This window comes from Lupinus angustifolius, chromosome LG13 (assembly GCF_001865875.1).
Source record: "Lupinus angustifolius cultivar Tanjil chromosome LG13, LupAngTanjil_v1.0, whole genome shotgun sequence".
Classification (NCBI taxonomy): domain Eukaryota; kingdom Viridiplantae; phylum Streptophyta; class Magnoliopsida; order Fabales; family Fabaceae; genus Lupinus; species Lupinus angustifolius.
The window spans coordinates 15,798,030-15,817,887 of record NC_032021.1 but is presented as its reverse complement, the minus strand read 5'-3'; the positions used below and the strand labels follow the sequence as shown (position 1 = coordinate 15,817,887).

General features: G+C 31.5%; 3 protein-coding genes across 4 annotated transcripts; 1 reads left to right on the top strand and 2 right to left on the bottom strand.

Moving 5' to 3' along the window:
- Window positions 501-2,528, top strand: LOC109363408. 2 transcript variants are annotated; one of them, XM_019609663.1, is made up of 3 exons: window positions 501-822; window positions 880-1,320; window positions 1,914-2,528. In XM_019609663.1, exons 2-3 carry the CDS (start codon window positions 1,035-1,037, stop codon window positions 2,255-2,257), a joined length of 630 nt encoding a protein of 209 aa, XP_019465208.1. In that variant the 5' UTR covers window positions 501-822; window positions 880-1,034; the 3' UTR covers window positions 2,258-2,528. The 2 variants fall into 2 exon arrangements, with proteins under 2 accessions (XP_019465208.1, XP_019465207.1); XM_019609662.1 differs by having other exon boundaries at window positions 501-1,320.
- On the bottom strand, window positions 3,201-4,637 carry LOC109363414 (transcription termination factor MTERF15, mitochondrial-like). The gene is made up of 2 exons (XM_019609671.1): window positions 3,320-4,637; window positions 3,201-3,286 (listed from the first exon to the last, which is right to left on the bottom strand). Exons 1-2 carry the CDS (start codon window positions 4,484-4,486, stop codon window positions 3,281-3,283), a joined length of 1,173 nt encoding a protein of 390 aa, XP_019465216.1. The 5' UTR covers window positions 4,487-4,637; the 3' UTR covers window positions 3,201-3,280.
- On the bottom strand, window positions 9,261-9,866 carry LOC109325107. The gene has a single exon (XM_019557259.1). The coding sequence runs from the start codon at window positions 9,863-9,865 to the stop codon at window positions 9,287-9,289; it is 579 nt and encodes a 192-aa protein (XP_019412804.1). The 5' UTR covers window position 9,866; the 3' UTR covers window positions 9,261-9,286.

The window sequence follows — 19,858 nt, the reverse complement described above, 5'->3', positions numbered from 1 at the left end:
TGTAAAAATGACATAAGAAGTGCCTTTTGTCCCTACTTTCTTCTCAAAGTTGAGGAGAAATTTGTTTTGAGTGGAACCCACTAAATTTTCCTCTATCTACTCTATTTCTCTCATCAACCAAATGAAGTAAAATATGAATCTCTCTAATCTCTCTCTTCTTTCTTTCTTCTCAAAATCATCTATACCAAAGTAAAGCTAACATTCTTTTCTTTTTATTTGGTATTTTAGTTTATAAAAATGTACTTCTTAGGTTTAATTAGCAATATATTTATTTTTTATTTGGCATTTTAGTTTATAAAGGTAACATTCTTTTCTTTATGGGATGCATGATAGCCTTTTCTAACAATCGTTAATTTCATGAATTAAACTTTTGATATTCATGGGAATGCAATAAAGTCGTACATCATTTGTTTATTTGATTATCTACTAATGTTAAAGTTTTATTTAGATTGATGAACTATTTTATTAATTAAAATAGTTAAATAAAAGAGAACAAAACCGGCCATTTCAAGTTCCAAAGTTAGATAAAGATTATCTCACTTAAGCTGTTCTGTTCTGTTCTATCCTTCGACTCATTTCCTGATTTTTTTTACTGTCACAGACACCATTTTTGTTGATTTGCTAAGCAATGTTCTAATCCCTAACCCTAAAATCTCAGAAGGGGTTACATTCCCTTCTTCTTTTAGAAACATACTAGTTTTTGAATATCAAAAGTAGAATTTTGAGCCTTCCCCTCTTGATTAATTCATGTAAAGACTCAAGCTTTGATGCTAGCTATCAATTTTTTGGTTGAATTTTCATGTGGGTTGTTTGTTTATTTCAGTTTTAGCAAAAATATTAAAGGGTCTGTGTGAATGTGTTCTAACTTATCAAAGTGAGGTTTTGGGGGTACTTTTTTAGTTTTGTCATTGAAGAATGAGAGTGCATTGTGGTAAAGTTTTACTTTTTGCTTGAAATATTAAACAAGTAAGGAATTTTTGGGAAATTTCAGTGGACTGGGTATTTTTATTTTTTGTTTTTGGAAAGAAGGAAGTATGATTCAGTTGTTGTTCTTTGTTATTTTTGCTGAGGGTGTTATGGCATTCTTTTTGTTGGTGAAAATAGGGCCATTGAGGGAACTAGTGATTAGGAACTTAGATCAGGTGAAAATGGGAAAGGGTCCAGCTACAGTGAAAACAATTGCTGGTACCATGTTTGTGATCCTTCTCTCAAATCTAATGAACATTGTTAAGATACAGAACAAAGGTGCTAAGCTTGGTACTATGTCACCTATGGATCAAGTTCTTTGGAGGTCTCACTTGCTCGAGGCTTCACTAATCGGTGCGTTCGTCCTCTTTTCAGCTTGGTCATTTGCATCCTTGTTTATTGTGTTAATGCTAACTCACTTTATGAGTTTGTTGTGTTTTGATGCTATTTTATGCTCACTCATTTGTGTTAATTCTAAACTTAAAGGACATATTATTAATGTGTTTGTTTATTTTTGAAAGATGGTTAAATATTGTTCTAATTTTGTACCTTGCTTTGTTACCTTAGTCAATAACTAAAGAATTCTGGAGTTAAATGTGATCAAGGTAGTCAAGATCGAGTTCTAGGTATTAGGATCACATAATTCTATGATTTTGCGGTGGCTGAACAATCCCATTCCTGCCTCCAAACTCATTTGCGAGATAGAATGGTTTTACCTCATTGGCATGCTACCGAATTGGGTAGTTGCTAACCGGCAAATTGGTTGAAGAAATAACCAAACAGGTTGTTAGAAAAGAAGTTTAAAAAATATCTTATCCATATAGACTTAATGAGAATAGCAGCATAGTAGTCTGTTTTATTTCAACTCAGATAAAAATTAGCATACATCTTTCTTACCTTGAAAAATAGATTATTTTGTCTTAAAAGGAATTAATTTGATCTTGCAGGTTTTACCTTATTCCTTGGATTCCTAATTGATCGCGTGCATCATTTTCTCCAAAAACTTATCAATTTCAGGAGTAATGCAGGATCTTCTAAAGATGAATTGGCAAACCTTAAAAATGAAATCATTAGCCTTAAAAAAAAGGAAGAGAAATCTTCGGAAGAAATAAAGCAGCTATCAGAAGGTTTGAAGAAGATGAAGTTGGAATCAGAAGAGAAGGACAAAATAATCGAGACCGCGGAAGCTCACGTTGCTTCCCTCCAAAAGCAAGCTGCCGATCTATTACTTGAATATGACAGACTCTTGGAAGACAACCAAAATCTTCAGGCTCAAACTCTAAGACACTAAATTTGAGAAAAAAAGGTTGAGATACATTGATAAACAAGGTTTTAGGGTAATTTCTATTTTCCAAAAGTCATTTTTTTGGTCATTACTAAAAATGCAATATCAACTAGAATATTGTTGTGCTCAAGTTTGTAAGTTTTGCAGATCAACCATTTTGCTGTTATATCAGTGCTTACCAATTGCCCAATGCCCCAATCTACTTCTTTTGTCTGTACTTCTTCAATGACAGGACAAATAGTTACCAAGAATTAGAAAAATGTTGGTTGAATTTCAATGTGTTGATAAACATGATTTATGATAGAACATTATAACGTTTCAAACATTTCTATTTCTTATTGCAGCATATTTGAAAAGTTTAATGTTGTGTTGATAAGCATTCAAGCATATTTGAAAAGTTTCTCATTGCAGTATCTCTATTTCTTCATTCTCACCTCTTTCTGCTATCTATGTCCTCCTTTTACCTTAGGACACAAATGGAATCCATTACCTGATTCCATGCATGCCGCATCCTTATCGATAACCATCCCAAAACAGAATGCAATAGTCATCAACAGACCAAGAAGCAAAGAACTAATGGATGGCTACAAAATATAAATACAAGACATAAATATGTCAAATTTCAGCATGAGTTTCCACTTTGATAAGTCATTGCACCTGGTTACTTAATACAACTACTAGTGTCAAGAGAGATGTCATATTAACCCTCCCCAACAGTGAAGGAGTGGACGTAACAAAGGTAGCCATCAAAGTTTGTCTCCTAGCCCTGATAAGGTTGCGAGCATCTACCCTCCTCGAACCCCGTTAAGTGAGAGCCTCGTGTACTACTAGGCTACCTTTTTTTATAGCCTTGAAAAATTAATTTATATAGTAAAATAAACATAACATGTCACTTAAAATAGTTGAAATCCTTGCTGAGACAGGAGTTGAACTAGTACTTCGACCAGAATCAAGAAACATAACACATATGAATTAAAGATTGACACAAAAAATGCATTCACTAGCTATAAATTTGATAACTAACAGATGCTAATCCTTATTAAGAACAAAAAAAGAAAGATGCTAATCCTTATCTTGAAAATTCAGCTTTTTTTCTCCCAGGTATAGCTTTAATAGCTGTGAAGTTTCTTCCTTGAAATTTTCTACATACTTTTCAAGGAACAACTTTTCAGACATAAGGAATGGTGTAATCAAGCTTGCATTCTTCTTTCTCAGACCTTTTGTGAGTAGATAATCAACCACATAAGCCCTTGGAATGACCCTTTTCTCCAAACTTAGTCCGAGAAGCACCGGAGATATGGCGAGGACCGACGAATCCCAACCTAGTTGATTGACCCAGAAGCTCAATGTTGCATTAATTTTATCCTTAGACACCAACATAGAAGTTGGATTTCTCCTGAATGCAGCAACAATATCTTCTTCAGACCAACCCCAGCTCTTATAGACATCGACTTTCGCATTCCAAGTGAGTTTCGACAGACCCAATTTCGCCATCAATGCTGTAACAAATGTTCCTTTTGAAGGATCAAACCCTAACTCCTTTACTTCATCCACTGCCTTCTTCAAACCATAGGAATCGAAAACCGAAGCCCTCGTCCGAATCAAACGGGCAATATTTGAATCCCTCACTCCTTCATCACGCAATAATTTCAAATTTTCCTGTAAACGCTTCTTGTTTCCTAATAAATTAGGCCAACGAAAGAAACAATCAAGGGCTTCCTCATCAGATTGAAACAAACTACTAAGCAATTCATACATAGGGATTATGCTATTCTCAAGGCTTGAATTTAGGAATCTAGGGTTATTACTCACAGCAAGAACAATTTCAGAGGTAGAAGCACCTTTGGAGGCTAAAAATTCAAACTTTGGCAAAATAAATTTGTGGGCATCGCATAAAAGCAACTGTGGTGACCTTCTAAGAACACCATTCACCTGAGAAACTGAAAATCCATGGTTTTTGAAAAAGGCTACAACTTTATCAGGCTTCTGTGAGGTATCAAAACGCAGTCGTTTTGAAACTTTTGTAGCAGTTTCTGATGGGAACCCAAGATTGTTGATGAGGTAGGAGACAGTGAAAGAATGTAATGATTCTGAAGTAGTAGTAGTAGTAGTAGTGGTTGTGAAGAGTTTAAGAGAAAATGGGAATGGTTGAAGTAAATGGGTTGTTGAAAATGGTGTTGTTGTTTGAGATATGAGATAGAGAAGGTTTTGGTAATGGTGTGATTTGAATATCATATTGAATCATCAAAATGCAAAATCAATGTAGTAGAAGAAGTTCTTTTTCACTTATGAGTAGCAGCAATGTTTTTGCATTCTTCTCTATTTCATGTTGCTCGACATTGTCGGGGCGAAACCCATTCAGATCTGAGGCTCAAACTCGAATGGAGCGGGCTAACTAATGACATAGTTTTGTAGTACAAGAATATCTCATAATGTACATAAGCCACTGATCCATTGATATTTTATGAATAGAATCACTGATCCTTCTAATACATGTCTCTCACAACAACAATCTCTTAGGAATAGAATCATTGATATTTTATGATTCATGGTAATATAGTGAGATTTTACACACCATTAAACTAGAGTTGATAATGAACTGAACTAACTTGGTATTCGTTTGAAATTCGATTCGTTATTTAGCTCGATTAACTTGGTTCATGAACCAAATAAGCTAAACTTGAGTTGGAAATTGAGCTCGTTAAATTAACGAACCAAACTCGAGTTGGATCCAGTTCAACTCGTTAGGTTCATGAGCTAGCTTGATATATATATATATATATAAACTAATTTTTATGTTTATTATGACTCATACTTTATTTTTTATATTTATTGTTATTATATATATAAAGATGATTATATTTATATGTATAAAAAAATTTGTAGTATTTTTATAAAAAATTAATTAACTATTTAAGTTGCCCAAATGAACCAATTGAACTGAGCCGAACAGTTCGCGAACTTTAATCGAACCGAACTCGAGCTAAAAAATAACTCGCATCAAACTCGAGTCGAGTTTCGAGCCGAACCAATCCTTATCGAGCTGAACCGAGCTGAACTGAGCTGAATTCTGGTTCGACTCGGTTCGGCTCGTTTCCAGCCCTACATTAAACCAATATTGTAGTTTTTAAGTTACCACAGTTACACTGAATCTCATCATGTCATCTTTTTAAATCTAACGAACCAAATAAGTGAAACTTAAAATTCATCTAAGGTTCCTCATTTTCTATCTCATCGCCTCATTTTCTATCTCATCATCTCTTTTTTATCTGAGATTGAGTATAACTATTGTAACTTAATTTGTATATAAACATATCCTTATATATACCAATGAGTGTTGGTTCAAGTGATACATACACTATTAAACCAATATCGTAGTTTTTAATTTACTCTAGTTACACTAAATCTCATCATTTTATTTTTTTATATCTAACAGACCAAATGAGTTAAACTTGAAATTCATGTAAGATTCCTCATTTTCTGTCTCATCTTCTCTTTTTCATCTGAGATTAAGTATAACTATTGTAACTTAATTTGTGTATAAACATATTCTTATATATATACCAACCCAGTGTTGGTTCAAGTGCTACATGCTTGATTCCTCTTAAGTAATATCTCATGTTCGAGTCTTGTGGATGAAAAAATATTCGCTGAGAAAGTTAGCCACACATACTTGTAGTTCTGCACTATTAAGAGTATCTCACAATGTACATAAGTCATTAATCCTTATAGTATATTACGTAGTTTTGGACTAACAAGAGTATCTGGTAGGATTTATTTATTTTAAAAAAACTAATAAAATTTATTATTTGGATTTATTTTTTTTGTTATTTAAAAAACCACCAATTTTTTTATTAAAATTGTCTTCTTATATTTAAATATATTGTTTAAATAGGCCATAGAAAATTATATATTCACAAGTGACCCTTTTTTGCTTATATTGCTTAGTAGATAGTAAATAAACTAAGATTTGAGTGTTATCGTAGTAATTAACTTGTAAATAAATGAACAATAATTTTGTTTATTTATAGACATAAGAAAAGAGTTTGTTTCTTTTGTCTTTCAACTTATAGTAAAATACCCTCACTAATTCAAGGAAATATGCATTTTTTCTAAACAATAATCTCGAAGATTTTGTTGCCTAAGGAATTCGGGAAATTGAAATTGAGCAAATTCATGAGTTTAGTATACCATACTTGGGAGCAATCAATTTCCATCCTAGGAAGTATACTTGGAAAACTTCTTTTTGCTTATCGGTTGAGAGTAGCCTTAACAAATTCCATGGTTTAGTCTCATATGCACCCAATTGACCTTTTTGAGAAGGACTAGAGCTAAGCTTCTTGGTTTTAGAAGAAAAAGCCATGAATTTGAGTCTTTGAAATTTTAGGGTTTTTTTAAGAAATAAATTAAGGATTTTTGTTTTGAGGCACAAAAACTGAAATTTATGGTTGAAAATTATTTAAAGTTGAAAATATAGTATGTTTAGCCACAAATTTCACTCAAATCAATCGAGAAATGAAGATTTTTCAGTTTTGGGTGTGAAAGAGACATGTTTGGAAGAGGAAGGATATGAAGTTCTAGAAAAATTGAAGATTCTATATAAAGGATAAATGAGGCCCTTTGTTTTCCCATGTCATTTCTTATGTATATTTTAAAGTGGATATATTCAATGGAAAAATCACTCCCCCTTGATTGCTTCAAAATAGATGGTCCATTTACAAATTAATATTTTCATATATGAACTTCTTCATATTCAGAGAGGGTAATACTTGTGCGGATCAATTAGCTAATTATAATATCTTAACTAGATCAAACACTTGGTGGAATGTAATACCAACTTTCATTAATCATGAATTTGTTAAAAATTGGGCAAAAATGCCTAACTAGAGGTTTAGGAACTTGTAATCTTATCATTCTTATAATGTTGTTCTTATTCGATATATAGTGGGTGCTCTGCCACCTTTGTATTAAAAAAACATACAATTTCATTAAAAAATTCATATCAAATAGTCTCATATTTGTCAAGTCATTCCTATTAGTAAATATGTTTCAAATAATTTAATTTTATAAGTCCCTTAATTATGAGATTGTTACTTGTTATTAAATTATAATCAAATATTACATATGTCAATTGATTTAATTTACAAGTTCTCTGATATTCAAGTCATTCGGTTTTATTAAATTCTAAATAAATATTATATATCTCAATTAATTTTATTTACAAAATATGTGATGTTCAGATTGTTGTTTGTTATTAAATTTTAAGCAAACATCATGGCATATTATAAAATAATGAATAAATTCAAAATATTGAATTTAAGTTTTATGGCAATTATTTCAAATGTCACAATGGTTCCCTGATTCATGTAGTTTCATTTTTAACTTTTGTTGGGATGAAATTGTACACGTCTAAAATAGGCAGTTTTTCCCCTTATGAAAAAATAAGCACAAATTGATAGAATTTTTCTCCTTTTTATTTTTTTGGTTTCCCACATGTATCCTCGCACAGAATGCAATCATGTTCGAGTCGGGAACATCCACAAATATGTGAGGCTAACTCTCCCAACGAGTATTTTTTCCATCTACAAGACTTGAACCTGAATTCTTGCTTAAGGGGAATCAAGCATGTACCACATTGAAGATTTCTTAGTTCCATCCTAAGGTTTTGAATTCAAATAGAATGCATAGTACATAAAAACCATACTCATACAAAATAACTATATATAAATTAAACAGAAAGTCATGCTCTGATACAAACCATATATATTGCCTCTTCCATGTATTTGTTGATTGAAATTGTGCAAAGCAATTGCCTATTAATATTTCACCAGGCAATCATTTTTCTTTTACTTTTCAGTTGCATAAAGAATGTTTTTAGAGTGTGCTTAATTTATTATTTAAATTCTTTGTACTAGAAAAGAAATAAAATAATAGTCCATAAAATTATTTATTTGATGAAATTAAATTTTCTAATTTAATTATCAAATAATATATTATTTAGTAAAGATTAGAACACTCATTATTGTGTGATCTGTAGGTTCAATACTAAATTATTGTAAATTAACTAAATTAGTTTATTAATCAAAGATTAACTTTTAGAAATAATCTTTAATGATAATTAATATATATTTTATTTTCAAGAATCACTATAAGATTAACTAAAATATTTCTTTCCATTTTTCCAACTCAAGACTAGCTTTAAAATATGGTACAACTATCAAACTTTAATAAGTTTCCTTAATCACTCGAAGAAACTCATTTATTTATTTATTTTAGTAATTTGGTCAAGTACTTATTTTATTATAAAACTCGAACTCATAACCAAGAGTTCATCGGTTCCCTTTTAATTAATTATTAATTATGCAAGTATTTTAATCATATGCAATATTCATTCAAATAAAATCTTAAGACATTGTGTGTGTGAAATTAAATATAATAAATAAGTTATTATTTATTATGATGATTACAGGAAAACTATTTCACATATTTTTTAGACTTTAGATAATTTTAAGCATGATGATTTTTCAGTTTAGTCAGTTCAATGATCATATTCACATATACATTATCTACATGCGCAATTTAAGAAATAAGATATAATAATATTTATTCAATAAATACCATGAAACATATATTTATCTATTTGAGTCATTGATGCATGTTCTAGTCACAAATGATTCTATAATCAAGAATAATTTAGATTAAAAATTCTAAAACACATGTTTTTCATTACTATAATAACAAGTATCTAATTTTTAATCAAAAATCTTATCATTTGATCTACTTAATTATATAAAAAATATGATAAAAAATAAATAATTGCAGACAAATTAATTTATAATTAAATAGACACAAGTTAGTAAATAAAAACATGACAGTTAAAATAGTAGAAATCCTGGTTAAGACAGCAGTGTTGATGAACAAATATAATGTAAGAAAATGAATGACAAAATACCACAAACATTGTTTATAATGATTTTTATTAATTTGTTTCACATTAAAAGGCATTATGCCCTTCTTATATAGGGTAGGAGGATTCTATCGTGTAGATAGGTCCATAGCGGATGATGTAACATCAGTTAATAACTGCATCATTTTGTTCATATTTATAATGGTACCATTCACTATCTTCTCATTCTTTATAGCAATCATGCATTGTTCACTTCCATCTCTCGATTGTGAGATTTCATGCAATGCATTCGAAGTGTTACCATCCCAATCTCTTAGTGCACCTTTGAAAAATGAAATAGTGGAAGTGTAAAAAGTGGTTCCACATTGAACAATAGCTTTAGAATCAGGAAAATCCTTCTGAAATTCATGAAACTTGTTCATGTTTTCTGTCCCCTTTTGTATTGCAAACTGCATGATGAACTTGGAGAGAACATGATAGTCACTAGCTGAAGAGAATCGAGGGTCCATGCTCATAAGGTTAAAGCAGTCATGTATGGTTATTCCATTTCCAAATCCATCTGGGTCATTAGCATTGTTGCATACATCATTAATCATGTCTTTGTCTGAAGATGCATTCGGAGCATAACAAATGAGGATGATTGAAAGTGTAAATAACAAGTATGCAACTTTTGAGAAACTCATTTTTTGCCCTGATATATGAAACATAAAACAGCTAGCTCGATGATTTTTGTATATCACTGAAAAGACAAGAGTGGTCCTATTTATAAAATCCAAAAATAATAAAATAAGAGAAAATGAATTATATACATTATCATTGCATTACTCATTATTCATATTTAATTTTCATTAACTCTTCAAAAAAAGTAATTTAAATGAATGGTAACTGATATTGTAACTGTATATAAATTGTACACTAACAATGCATAAACATATATAAAAATTTAATATATATGCCTAAAGTTTTTAGGCTGACTATAACATCCACAACTCATATTTATGTGTATATATAAGAGTAAAAGATAATTAACATATCTGTTCTTATATATTTAAACTAAAAAAGATAAATATTAGTTACTTTATGATTATATAATAAAAAAAGAAAACAAACTCAAAAAAAGAAAAAGAATGATTTACGTGCTACTTTGGTGTGATGAACACCATTTTAGTCTGTGGGTACAAATTCTAAAACTTTCTTTATCATCAAAATATATTTATATTTATTTTTTAATATAAAAAATAATAATAAATAAAAGGAAGGTTCTAAAAACTCGCCCTTAGTTTTCTTCAAAATAACAAATAATAGAAACTCACCCTTAGTTTTCTCCAAGACTTTTTATCATCAAAATATTTTTTTTTCAAAAAATATATATATATATATATATATATATATGTCATTTTCTAAAATAAATTAAAAGTAATAATACATAAAAAGGGAGGTTCTAGATACTCACCCATAGTTTTCTCAAAATAAAAAATAATAGAATCTCATCCTCTTTATTTTTATTCCTAAAAATAAATAAAACAAATAAAAAATAATGATTCACTTCGTTACATCATTAGATTAGATTTAGGAACCTTGACAACTGGTTTAGTTTTTTTTTATTTTTAGAAAACTATTTTTTTCAATTCTGTTATTTTTTATTTGAAAACGTTTTGGGCTTTTTCTGGACCAAACAAAAATAGGTGTTCACAACTGCCATTCCTTACTTGTTACTTACTTGATAGTAAACAAACCGAAGTTTGAGAGGTATCATGGTAAGTAGCCAGTAAATAAATGAATGTTATTTTTGTTAAGGTTCAGAAAGAGCCCTTTTGGGAAAGTACCAAATTTTGATGACACAGATCAAAGCTCTGTTGGTGGACGAAGGACTTGTTGATGCAATTCTTGCATATGTCGTGATGAACCAGAGATTTGTTAAGGCAATTCCCACTTTTACCGTGACGAACCTTGAATTTGTTGACGTAGTTCCCACGCTTACCATGATGAACAATGGATTTGTTGAGGCAATTCCTAGATTTGCCGTGATGAACAAGAGATTTGTTGAGGCAATTCACACGTTTTCCATGATGAACCAGGGATTTGTTGAGGAAATTCCCACATTTGTCGTGATGAACTAGAGATTTGTTGAGGCACCCGTGTTGCCATACTGAAGGTTTTTGTGAGGCTAGAAAATTCAATTGCGGAATGGAATGTTCCACATTGTTTGTTTATGCAGACATAGTGTAGAAATGTATGTTAAGATGTATAGTTATTTGCTATGCAATTTCTGGTTTGTTTGTGCATGTTTGTTGGAGGGACAATGCAAAGATGTATGTTTGAATGCATAGTTATATGTGATGTAATGTTTTTTTTGCGCTTATTGAAAGAACGATGTAGAGACATATTTTGAATGCATGATTATATGCAATGCAATATTTTGTTTGTGATTATTGAAAGAATAATATAGAACGACCTAAGAACACTCTCAAGTGAGAGAGAACCAAAAATGAAAGAAAGAGAAGAAATTACAAAGAATTTACAATGTATTTATAATGTGTTAAAGTGAGGATGTGGTTGTGCCTTTTAAAGGCAAAGTCATGGGAGTTTAGCTGCCCTTATTGGCTGCCCAACACCTGACCAGGCTCACCCAAGTTGGTGAGTCAGCAACTTGTCCCATCTTGAGCAGCTAGCTTGGACAACCTGTTGTGAGCTAGGTTACATGCATGGTGACACCTCCTACTTCCTTATTCAGAACATATGTCATGCATGATGTCATATTCTTGACCTTCAAGTAAAGAATAGGCCAGTTGTTTTATGAGTTGACCAAGCTTTCTTAATGGCTAAGTTTCTGACCTGCTTGGCCGCCCATCTCACACCTGGTCCATGCCCAGCTGCTTGGTTCCTTCATGGTGAAGGAACCAACCTTTCTTCATGCCGCATCATCCTTTGTTCCATGATTCTTGAGTTGATTTTATTTGGTTACTTGGCACTTTTGGCATGATTTCTTCAAGTCTAAGTAAGCTTCGAGTTTGTGCTTTGCCTTGCATATCTAGCTTGGGTTTCTTCAAGGTGAAGAAATGTACATTTCTTCAAGCGTAAGTCATCTTCTGGTTACAAGCTTAAGCACACAACATGCATACTTAGCTTGTTTGTTTTGAGCATTTTCTTCTGGACTTTTGGCTTGTGATTTGGCATGAATTCTTGGCTTTCTTTTAAATTAATCAATTTCATACAAAATTCAAGGAAAACTTGGACACAAGGTGATCACAAATTATATTATTCAAATATACAAAATTTATCTAAAAGTGTTGATTTAAGTTGGTTTTCACATTCTTGCATAGGATAAATGTTATGAAAAGTGTAAAAAATTAGGTATTTTTGGTACTTATCAATCATTCATTGAAACCTCCAACCAACCTCAACAACATCATCATCCCTAACAACATTATCCTTTTACTCACAATCAAGGAGGACCATCTCTAAAATGAAATAGAAAAAGTTTGTATGATGTGATCCCCATGTCTTACTCTGAGTTGCTGCCACAACTTGTTCAGAGGGGTTTGTTAACTATCCTCCCCTTTAAGGAGGTGATGCCTCCATATCCAAAGGGTTTCAATCCAAATGCTGATTGTATGTATTATGGAGGGACAGCATGACATCCGACAGAGTATTGTAATCAATTAAAGGGCAAGGTACGAGACCTGATTAATAAAGGGCTGATCAAGTTTCAAGGAGATGCTTTGATTTGAGGAAGACATGAAACAAACTCCATTCGTGAGAAACTCATGACAACCAAGTGTTATTTATCTAGAACTATATTGTAATACACTCTCTTGGCTCCACCCAGGGCTTTAGGATTGCAAAATAAAGGGTCTCATGTTTCCTTATCATAAATAAAAAAGTTATTTTTCATCGCATTTCTTTTTAACAAGTATATACTAGTCATTGATCTTGCAAATTTACCATCCCATAATCCATCCTACAAATCATATCCACACAAAAAAACACCAAAAAATAAATTCATGTAGTAAACGGAGATATAAGATTTATAAATGTTTTTAGGATGATGCAAAAGTAAGACCAAGATGGTGTGGATCCTTAAGAAGATTTTTCCGATGACACAAGGCTTCTTTGGTAATTCTCAAATACTAAGAAGATATTCTTAGTCACACATTTGAGCCATAGACATTATGAAAGGAGATCTCTTTTGATTAACCCATAAAACATCGATAGCCTAGGGAAGGTAGCTTTTCTTTAGTTTTCCATGATATTTAGTTATTAGGAAATAAATAAACTTTACAAACAACATTCACCATATTGTACCCGAAGGATAAAAAAGGTCAAAATCCAATTCATACAAAATTGTTCATTTGGTTCAAGTGCAAATAAAGTGCAAAAAATAAAATCCCATTGAGAACCTTCAATATCTTAGGCAAAAGTTAGGGCAAATGAAATCACTATTAAAGACCTACAAAATAAATAATCACATCCTATCGCGTAAGGTTACGACGTTGACCTATCAGATTACAAAAATCCAATAGAATCCTAGTATTTGAATGTCATATCAGAAAACTATTGAAAATAGGACAAAGAAGATATGAGAAATGGGTATGGGAAACATATATTTGAGCCGTATACCTTTTCTTGGAAACCCTTAGCAAGACTACGATACAAGCTTAAAGAGACCTTATTGAGGATCGATTTGTCTAAGATTCACACTATGTCAAGGAAACGCTGACTCCACTAAACTGAAATTTAGATAAAAATAACTCATATTTAATGCATGAAATACATTTTATTTTGAATATCACCATTATAATCACCACATCAATACTCAAATCCCAAATACAACTTCAATTCTCATCACCACTTATAGCCCAAACGCTAGCCAAGTTTGTATGATCATTGTTTTTAGTATTTCTTTTTAAAGATTTTTGCACGAAATAAAGAGCACTGGATCAAAGGAGGAGGAACCACCTAAACCGGGGCAGTTTTTGGGATGATTCTTGTGGAAGTTCTCTCAAATTAAAGTCTATCAAGATAAATTGACTAGAATGATAACCCCTAGTATCTCATATTGGGGCATTTTTTTGGGTGACTCCCATTTTGCTCGAATAAAAAAGTTTCAGGAAACCCAAAACTGAGGCAATTTTACATAAGGGTTTGAAAACATCAAAAAACAAAAAGAGTGCTTGGTTGAAAAACCACAAGGGCGACCTAAGAAAAGGAGAGTGGTACTAAGTCGAAAACTTGAAAAAGCGATTTTAGCATCATTACACAAAAAGAAAGAATTCATGGCAGATACCTACATGAGGTATTCTGGACAAAAATTAGGGAAAGTTAAATGAACACCCTTATGCAAATGCCTATTATAGTTTAAGCAAACGAGAGTAATCAATTTATTTCTTCTAGATGAAAACGAGCAATCACACCCCCTTCTTCTAAGGGTGAAGCTCCAAACAACTTACACTGGGACATCATTATTGGGATTATGTTTTTCTCAATACAACACTAGGACAATAAATCAACAACAGATCATCTCAGTTAGCAGTAGTAAAAAAACGGGTTCATATTTCAGTCTAGCTCAACAAAATGAGACAAATTTATATATCAAAGACAACTCATGAGCATACTAGAACATTGGTGCATAGTTTATACTATCATTTCATCACATTCATAATCCATACATCACATATAACATACTCTCGAACACTCACTCATTACTTTACATTCATCAAATTCAATCTTTTCGGGTCTCGTACCTTGACGTGAAATATATGCTTTCTGGGTCATATACCTCGACGAGCAACTTAAGCTTTTCTGGTTCTATACCTTAACGAGAAACTTTAGCTTTTCGGGTGTACACCTCAACATGCAACTTAAGCTTTTCGGGTCATGTACCTTGACGAGCAACTTAAACTTTCGAGGTCCTGTACCTCGAGGTGAAAATTTAAGACTTTCTGGGTCCTATACCTCGATGTGAAATATAGGCTTTCCGGGTCCTGTACTTCGATGTGTAATTTAAACTTTTCGAGTCTTGTACCTCGACGTGAATCTTAAGCTTTTCGGGTCCTATACCTCGATGAGCATTCAAAATCAAGCTCCGGGTACTGTACCTCAAAGTGCAATCTAAACTTTATGCGTCCTATACCTCAATGTGAAAATTTAAATTTTTTTGGGTCCTGTACCTCGACGTGAAATATAAGCTTTCTGGGTCTCGCACCTTGATGAACATTCAAAATCAACCTTTCCGGGTCATGTATCTCGGTGAGAAATTTAAAATTTCCGGATCCCTACCTCGATGAGCATTCAATTCAAACTTTTCGGGTCATGTACCTCGATGAGTATTCAATTCAAGCTTTTCAGGTCCTGCACCTTGATGAGCATCCAATTCAAGCTTTCCGGGGTACTATACCTCAATGAGCATTCCATTTAAGCTTTATGGGTCGTACACCTCGATGAACGTTCAATTTAAGCTTCTCAGATCCTATAACTCGATGAACATTTAATTCAAGCTTTATGGGTCCTGTACCGTGATGAGCATTCAATTCAAGCTTTTTAGATCTTGTACCTCGATGAGCATTCAATTTAAGCTTTCTGGGTCTTGCACCTCGATGAGTGTTCAATTTAAGCTTTTCTGGTCTTGTACCTCGATGAGCATTCAATTCAAGCTTTTTGGGTCTTGTACCTCAATGAGCATTCAATTCAAGCTTTCCGGGTCCTGGACCTCGATGAGCATTCAATTTAAGCTTTTCGGGTCTTGCACCTTGATAAGCGTTCAATTTAAGTTTTTCGGGTCTTGCACCTCGATGAGCATTCAATTCAAGCTTTCTGGGTCCTGTACCTCGATGAGCATTCAATTTAAGTTTTTTTGGGTCCTGCACCTCGATGAATATTCAATTCAAAGCTTTTTGGGTCATGTACCTCGATGAACACCCAATTCAGGTTTTACAGGCCCCGTGCCTGACAATTTTTATATAATTTTGAGGGTCTCGTGCTTGACGACCACAAATTGTACTTTCGAGAACCCCATGCTAGACTACTTCGAAGTTAATCTTTCTAGGCTCCACGCCTAGTGTTTTTAAAATTTGAGGGCCCATGCTTAACGACCTCGAAGTCAATCTTTCCAAGCTCTGCGCCTGACGTTTGTAAAATTTGATGGGGCCCGTGGTTGACGACCTCAAACATAAAATCTTTTGTACCTCACCCCTTATCCCCACCAACAAAAGTTCTTTTTTGCCTCAACAAAATTAACGTTAATTTATTTACTAATTACTTATCATGACAACATTCAAACCTCAGTTTATATGCTATATAATAAGCAACAAGTAAAGAGGGGCAGCTGTGAACATCCAATTTTGTCTAGCCCAAAATAACTTTTCAAAAAATATAAAATAAATTTAAAAATAAACATATTTCTAGAAAATAAAAAGTAATAGGTGCCAAAAATGCTTAATGAGTAATTATTGGCTCAATAATGACTGAATAATAATTAATTTTCATTTTCGGTTTTTAAATATTTTTTAAAAGGATTTTAAGTGAATTAATGAATACTTATTCACCACATTATGGAGACATCCCATTTCTAAAAAATACATGCTAAATGTCGTATCATTTCTATTTTTATTAATTAAATAAAAATAAAAATTGTGTTCGGAATATTGTTTGCGATTTTATGAAAATCAAATGATTGTTCAATATTTATTTAAAGGTAATGCAACAACTTTGAGATTTTTTAGAGTCGTTATGGTCTTTCTACCCAAAGAGTTATTTTTAAAGGATCAAATAATTATTTTATTACTCAATCAGGGGTATTAAAAGTATTGTGTCATTTTTAGAATAATTATGACATATTATGGGGTGTCTTGCGACCAAAAAACATCATATTCAAATTGCTTCAAATAGGTAAATAGTTAAATACGAATTTTCAAAATTTAAACAAACATTAATACAATTCAAATTGTAAACTAGAAATTGATTAAAAGGAGAAAACATCTCCCCTTAACCCCCCCTCCCATTTCTTAATGAGGAACATTTGTTTCTGAAAAAAATACATATCTAATTTCACTATAAATATGAACTCTCACCAAACTACAAAAGAGAGCAAATAGCAAAATAGTACCCTTTGATTCCATACACACTCTAGTATTCACTAACCAATTATTTGTCTCACGCGGTTTTTCGCAACCAGGTCAGACTCCATCAATTCCTGGGATTAGCGCACAACAAGTTCTACTTTTTTTGAAAGGTTTTATTTTCATACATATTCATGCCATTCCTTTTGTCTTATTATATAATGAACACTTATAATTGATCATAATAATGAGCAATATACATATAACTTATATGAGTAGTATTTTAAATGGTATATCATCAATTTGGAGATTCATATAATTAAGCCATATAAAAATACTTGATAGTTATCTGGTGTTGATAATAATTTTCAAATCTTATTTCATCACGTCTATTGATAATTTCTATGTAGATTCTATTTTTTGCTATTTCTAAAAGAAATTATTAATATAATAGTCATAACTAATAAATCCATAAAAAGTCTCAAGTTTTGAACTATTAAAGAGATTATGTTTTCATACATATGTACGTACAATACCTACATTCCTATAAGAATAAAAATTACAATTAATAATATTAAATTTTAACAACTAATTTTTTTAAGGGGATTCAATAGCGAGGATATGACTTGTATTACATCTTTCTTTTCATTTGAGCCGTGAAGCGGTTGTGGTCATTAGTACTGTCTCTGTTATTTATCGAAATAGAAATGTGGTAAACGACCAATGTCAACTCTTCGTCCATTAACATATTGAGGGTTATTAAAAAATTATCTCATTTCATGATGTCTGGGCTCAAATGGGGTGACTAGGGATATCTCCATGATGTTTAGGAATTATACAAATGCCTTGTGTCATCAGAGAAATTTTCCTGAAGATGTACATTATTATTTTGGTTTTTACATTTGCATCATACTCCATTTTATTTTTGAATCAAATATCTCATAGTAATGCCTAGATTAATTTTATTTGGTTATGTTATTTTTGGTTATGTGTTCTTTCTTTTGGGTAAATATGATTCGTAGAGTGTAGTGTGGGATGGTAGGGTGAGGTATGGGATGATGAAATTTACATGATCAATGTACTAGTATATACTTGTTAAAAAGATATGCATTTGAAAAAATCTTTCTAAGTGAATGCATGAATGATTTAAACTTGACTGGGATCCTCAAGTGAGGAGAAATTTTCAATTTTGTTTACAATTTAGCTGGGGTTTAAGACAATGCAATATCGAGTATGGACTCAACCACAAATTGGAAATACTATATCTTCTTGAATGTCTTCAGTTTTAATATTGATTGCTTTTAGTCGAGTCTAATAGTATTATTCTTAAAATAAATCTTCAATTGATGAGTGTCCTTAGCAATGAGATCACGAAATGCATGCAGAAAAATGATTTTTTATTGATGCATGATATGCATGAAGTGAACCTTTTTTTCTTCTTCATGTTACATGGTTTGGAATGCAACCTATAACTCGAAATGATGCATGGAATGCAAGTAGCTAACTTTGAGCTCTTACTACCTTAAAATGCATGACGTGCATATGAGGATGCATTTGATTTATTTTTCATGTATGAGTGATATGAGAATTCAAATTCGCATAAAAACACATGTGATGCATCTATAGAATGCATGTAATTTTTTAGTGCATGAGACTCTTAGAAAATTCAATTTATGATGTATATGAATTTGAATGCACGAAGACTACGTGAAGATGTATGAAATATTTTTTTTCTTTTTATGATAAGATGAGAAGGTTTGTGATAATGAATGCAATGAAATTAAAATGTACGGTAATGCGTGAAATAGAATATTTTGAATGATTTTTTTATTTTTTTTGATGTATGCATAAGTGAGTGTATGTTTGAGTAATGTGTTTATTTTTTTAAATTGCATGTATACATGAGTTAATGAATGCTTAATAATTTTTTATGAATGAATGAAATGCCTAAGTCAATGAATGATTATTTTTATTTCTGAATACATGAATCAATTTTGTTAGAATGATTGAGTGAATGAATAATATGTAGATGAATGTATGATTATAGTATTTTTTAAATGAATGTATAATTTTTTTAAATGCATGTATGCATAAATTAATGAATGAATAAGTAGAAGAGTATACAAATAATGTATACATGGATAATTGAACGAATGAATAAATGCATAAACCACGTAATGAAAATATTTTTTAAATGTGATGAACGAATGAATATGTCAAACAAATTTTTTATTTTTGAGTGTATAATTGAATGAATGAATTTTTATTTTTATTGCATGAATGAGTGAATGTGTGAGTAATGTACTCTTTTTAATGAATATATGAAGACATATGTCAATGCATGTTTAAATGATGTATTATTCTTTTTTTATTTTGAATGCATGAATGAGTAATGAAATGAATCAATGAAAGAATAAATTTTTGAGTTATATGTATTATTTTACATGATTGAATGCATGCGTAAATTGATGAATATGTGAATAAATAAGAGAATGTATGAATGTAATTTTTTTAAAATACATATATGGATAGCTAATTAAAAGAATGTCTGAGTAATGTATGCATGCGTAAATGAATTGTTGTGAATGATAGTTTTTTTGAGTTAGCGTATGCACGAATTGAATGAAATTTTTTTCGAATGAT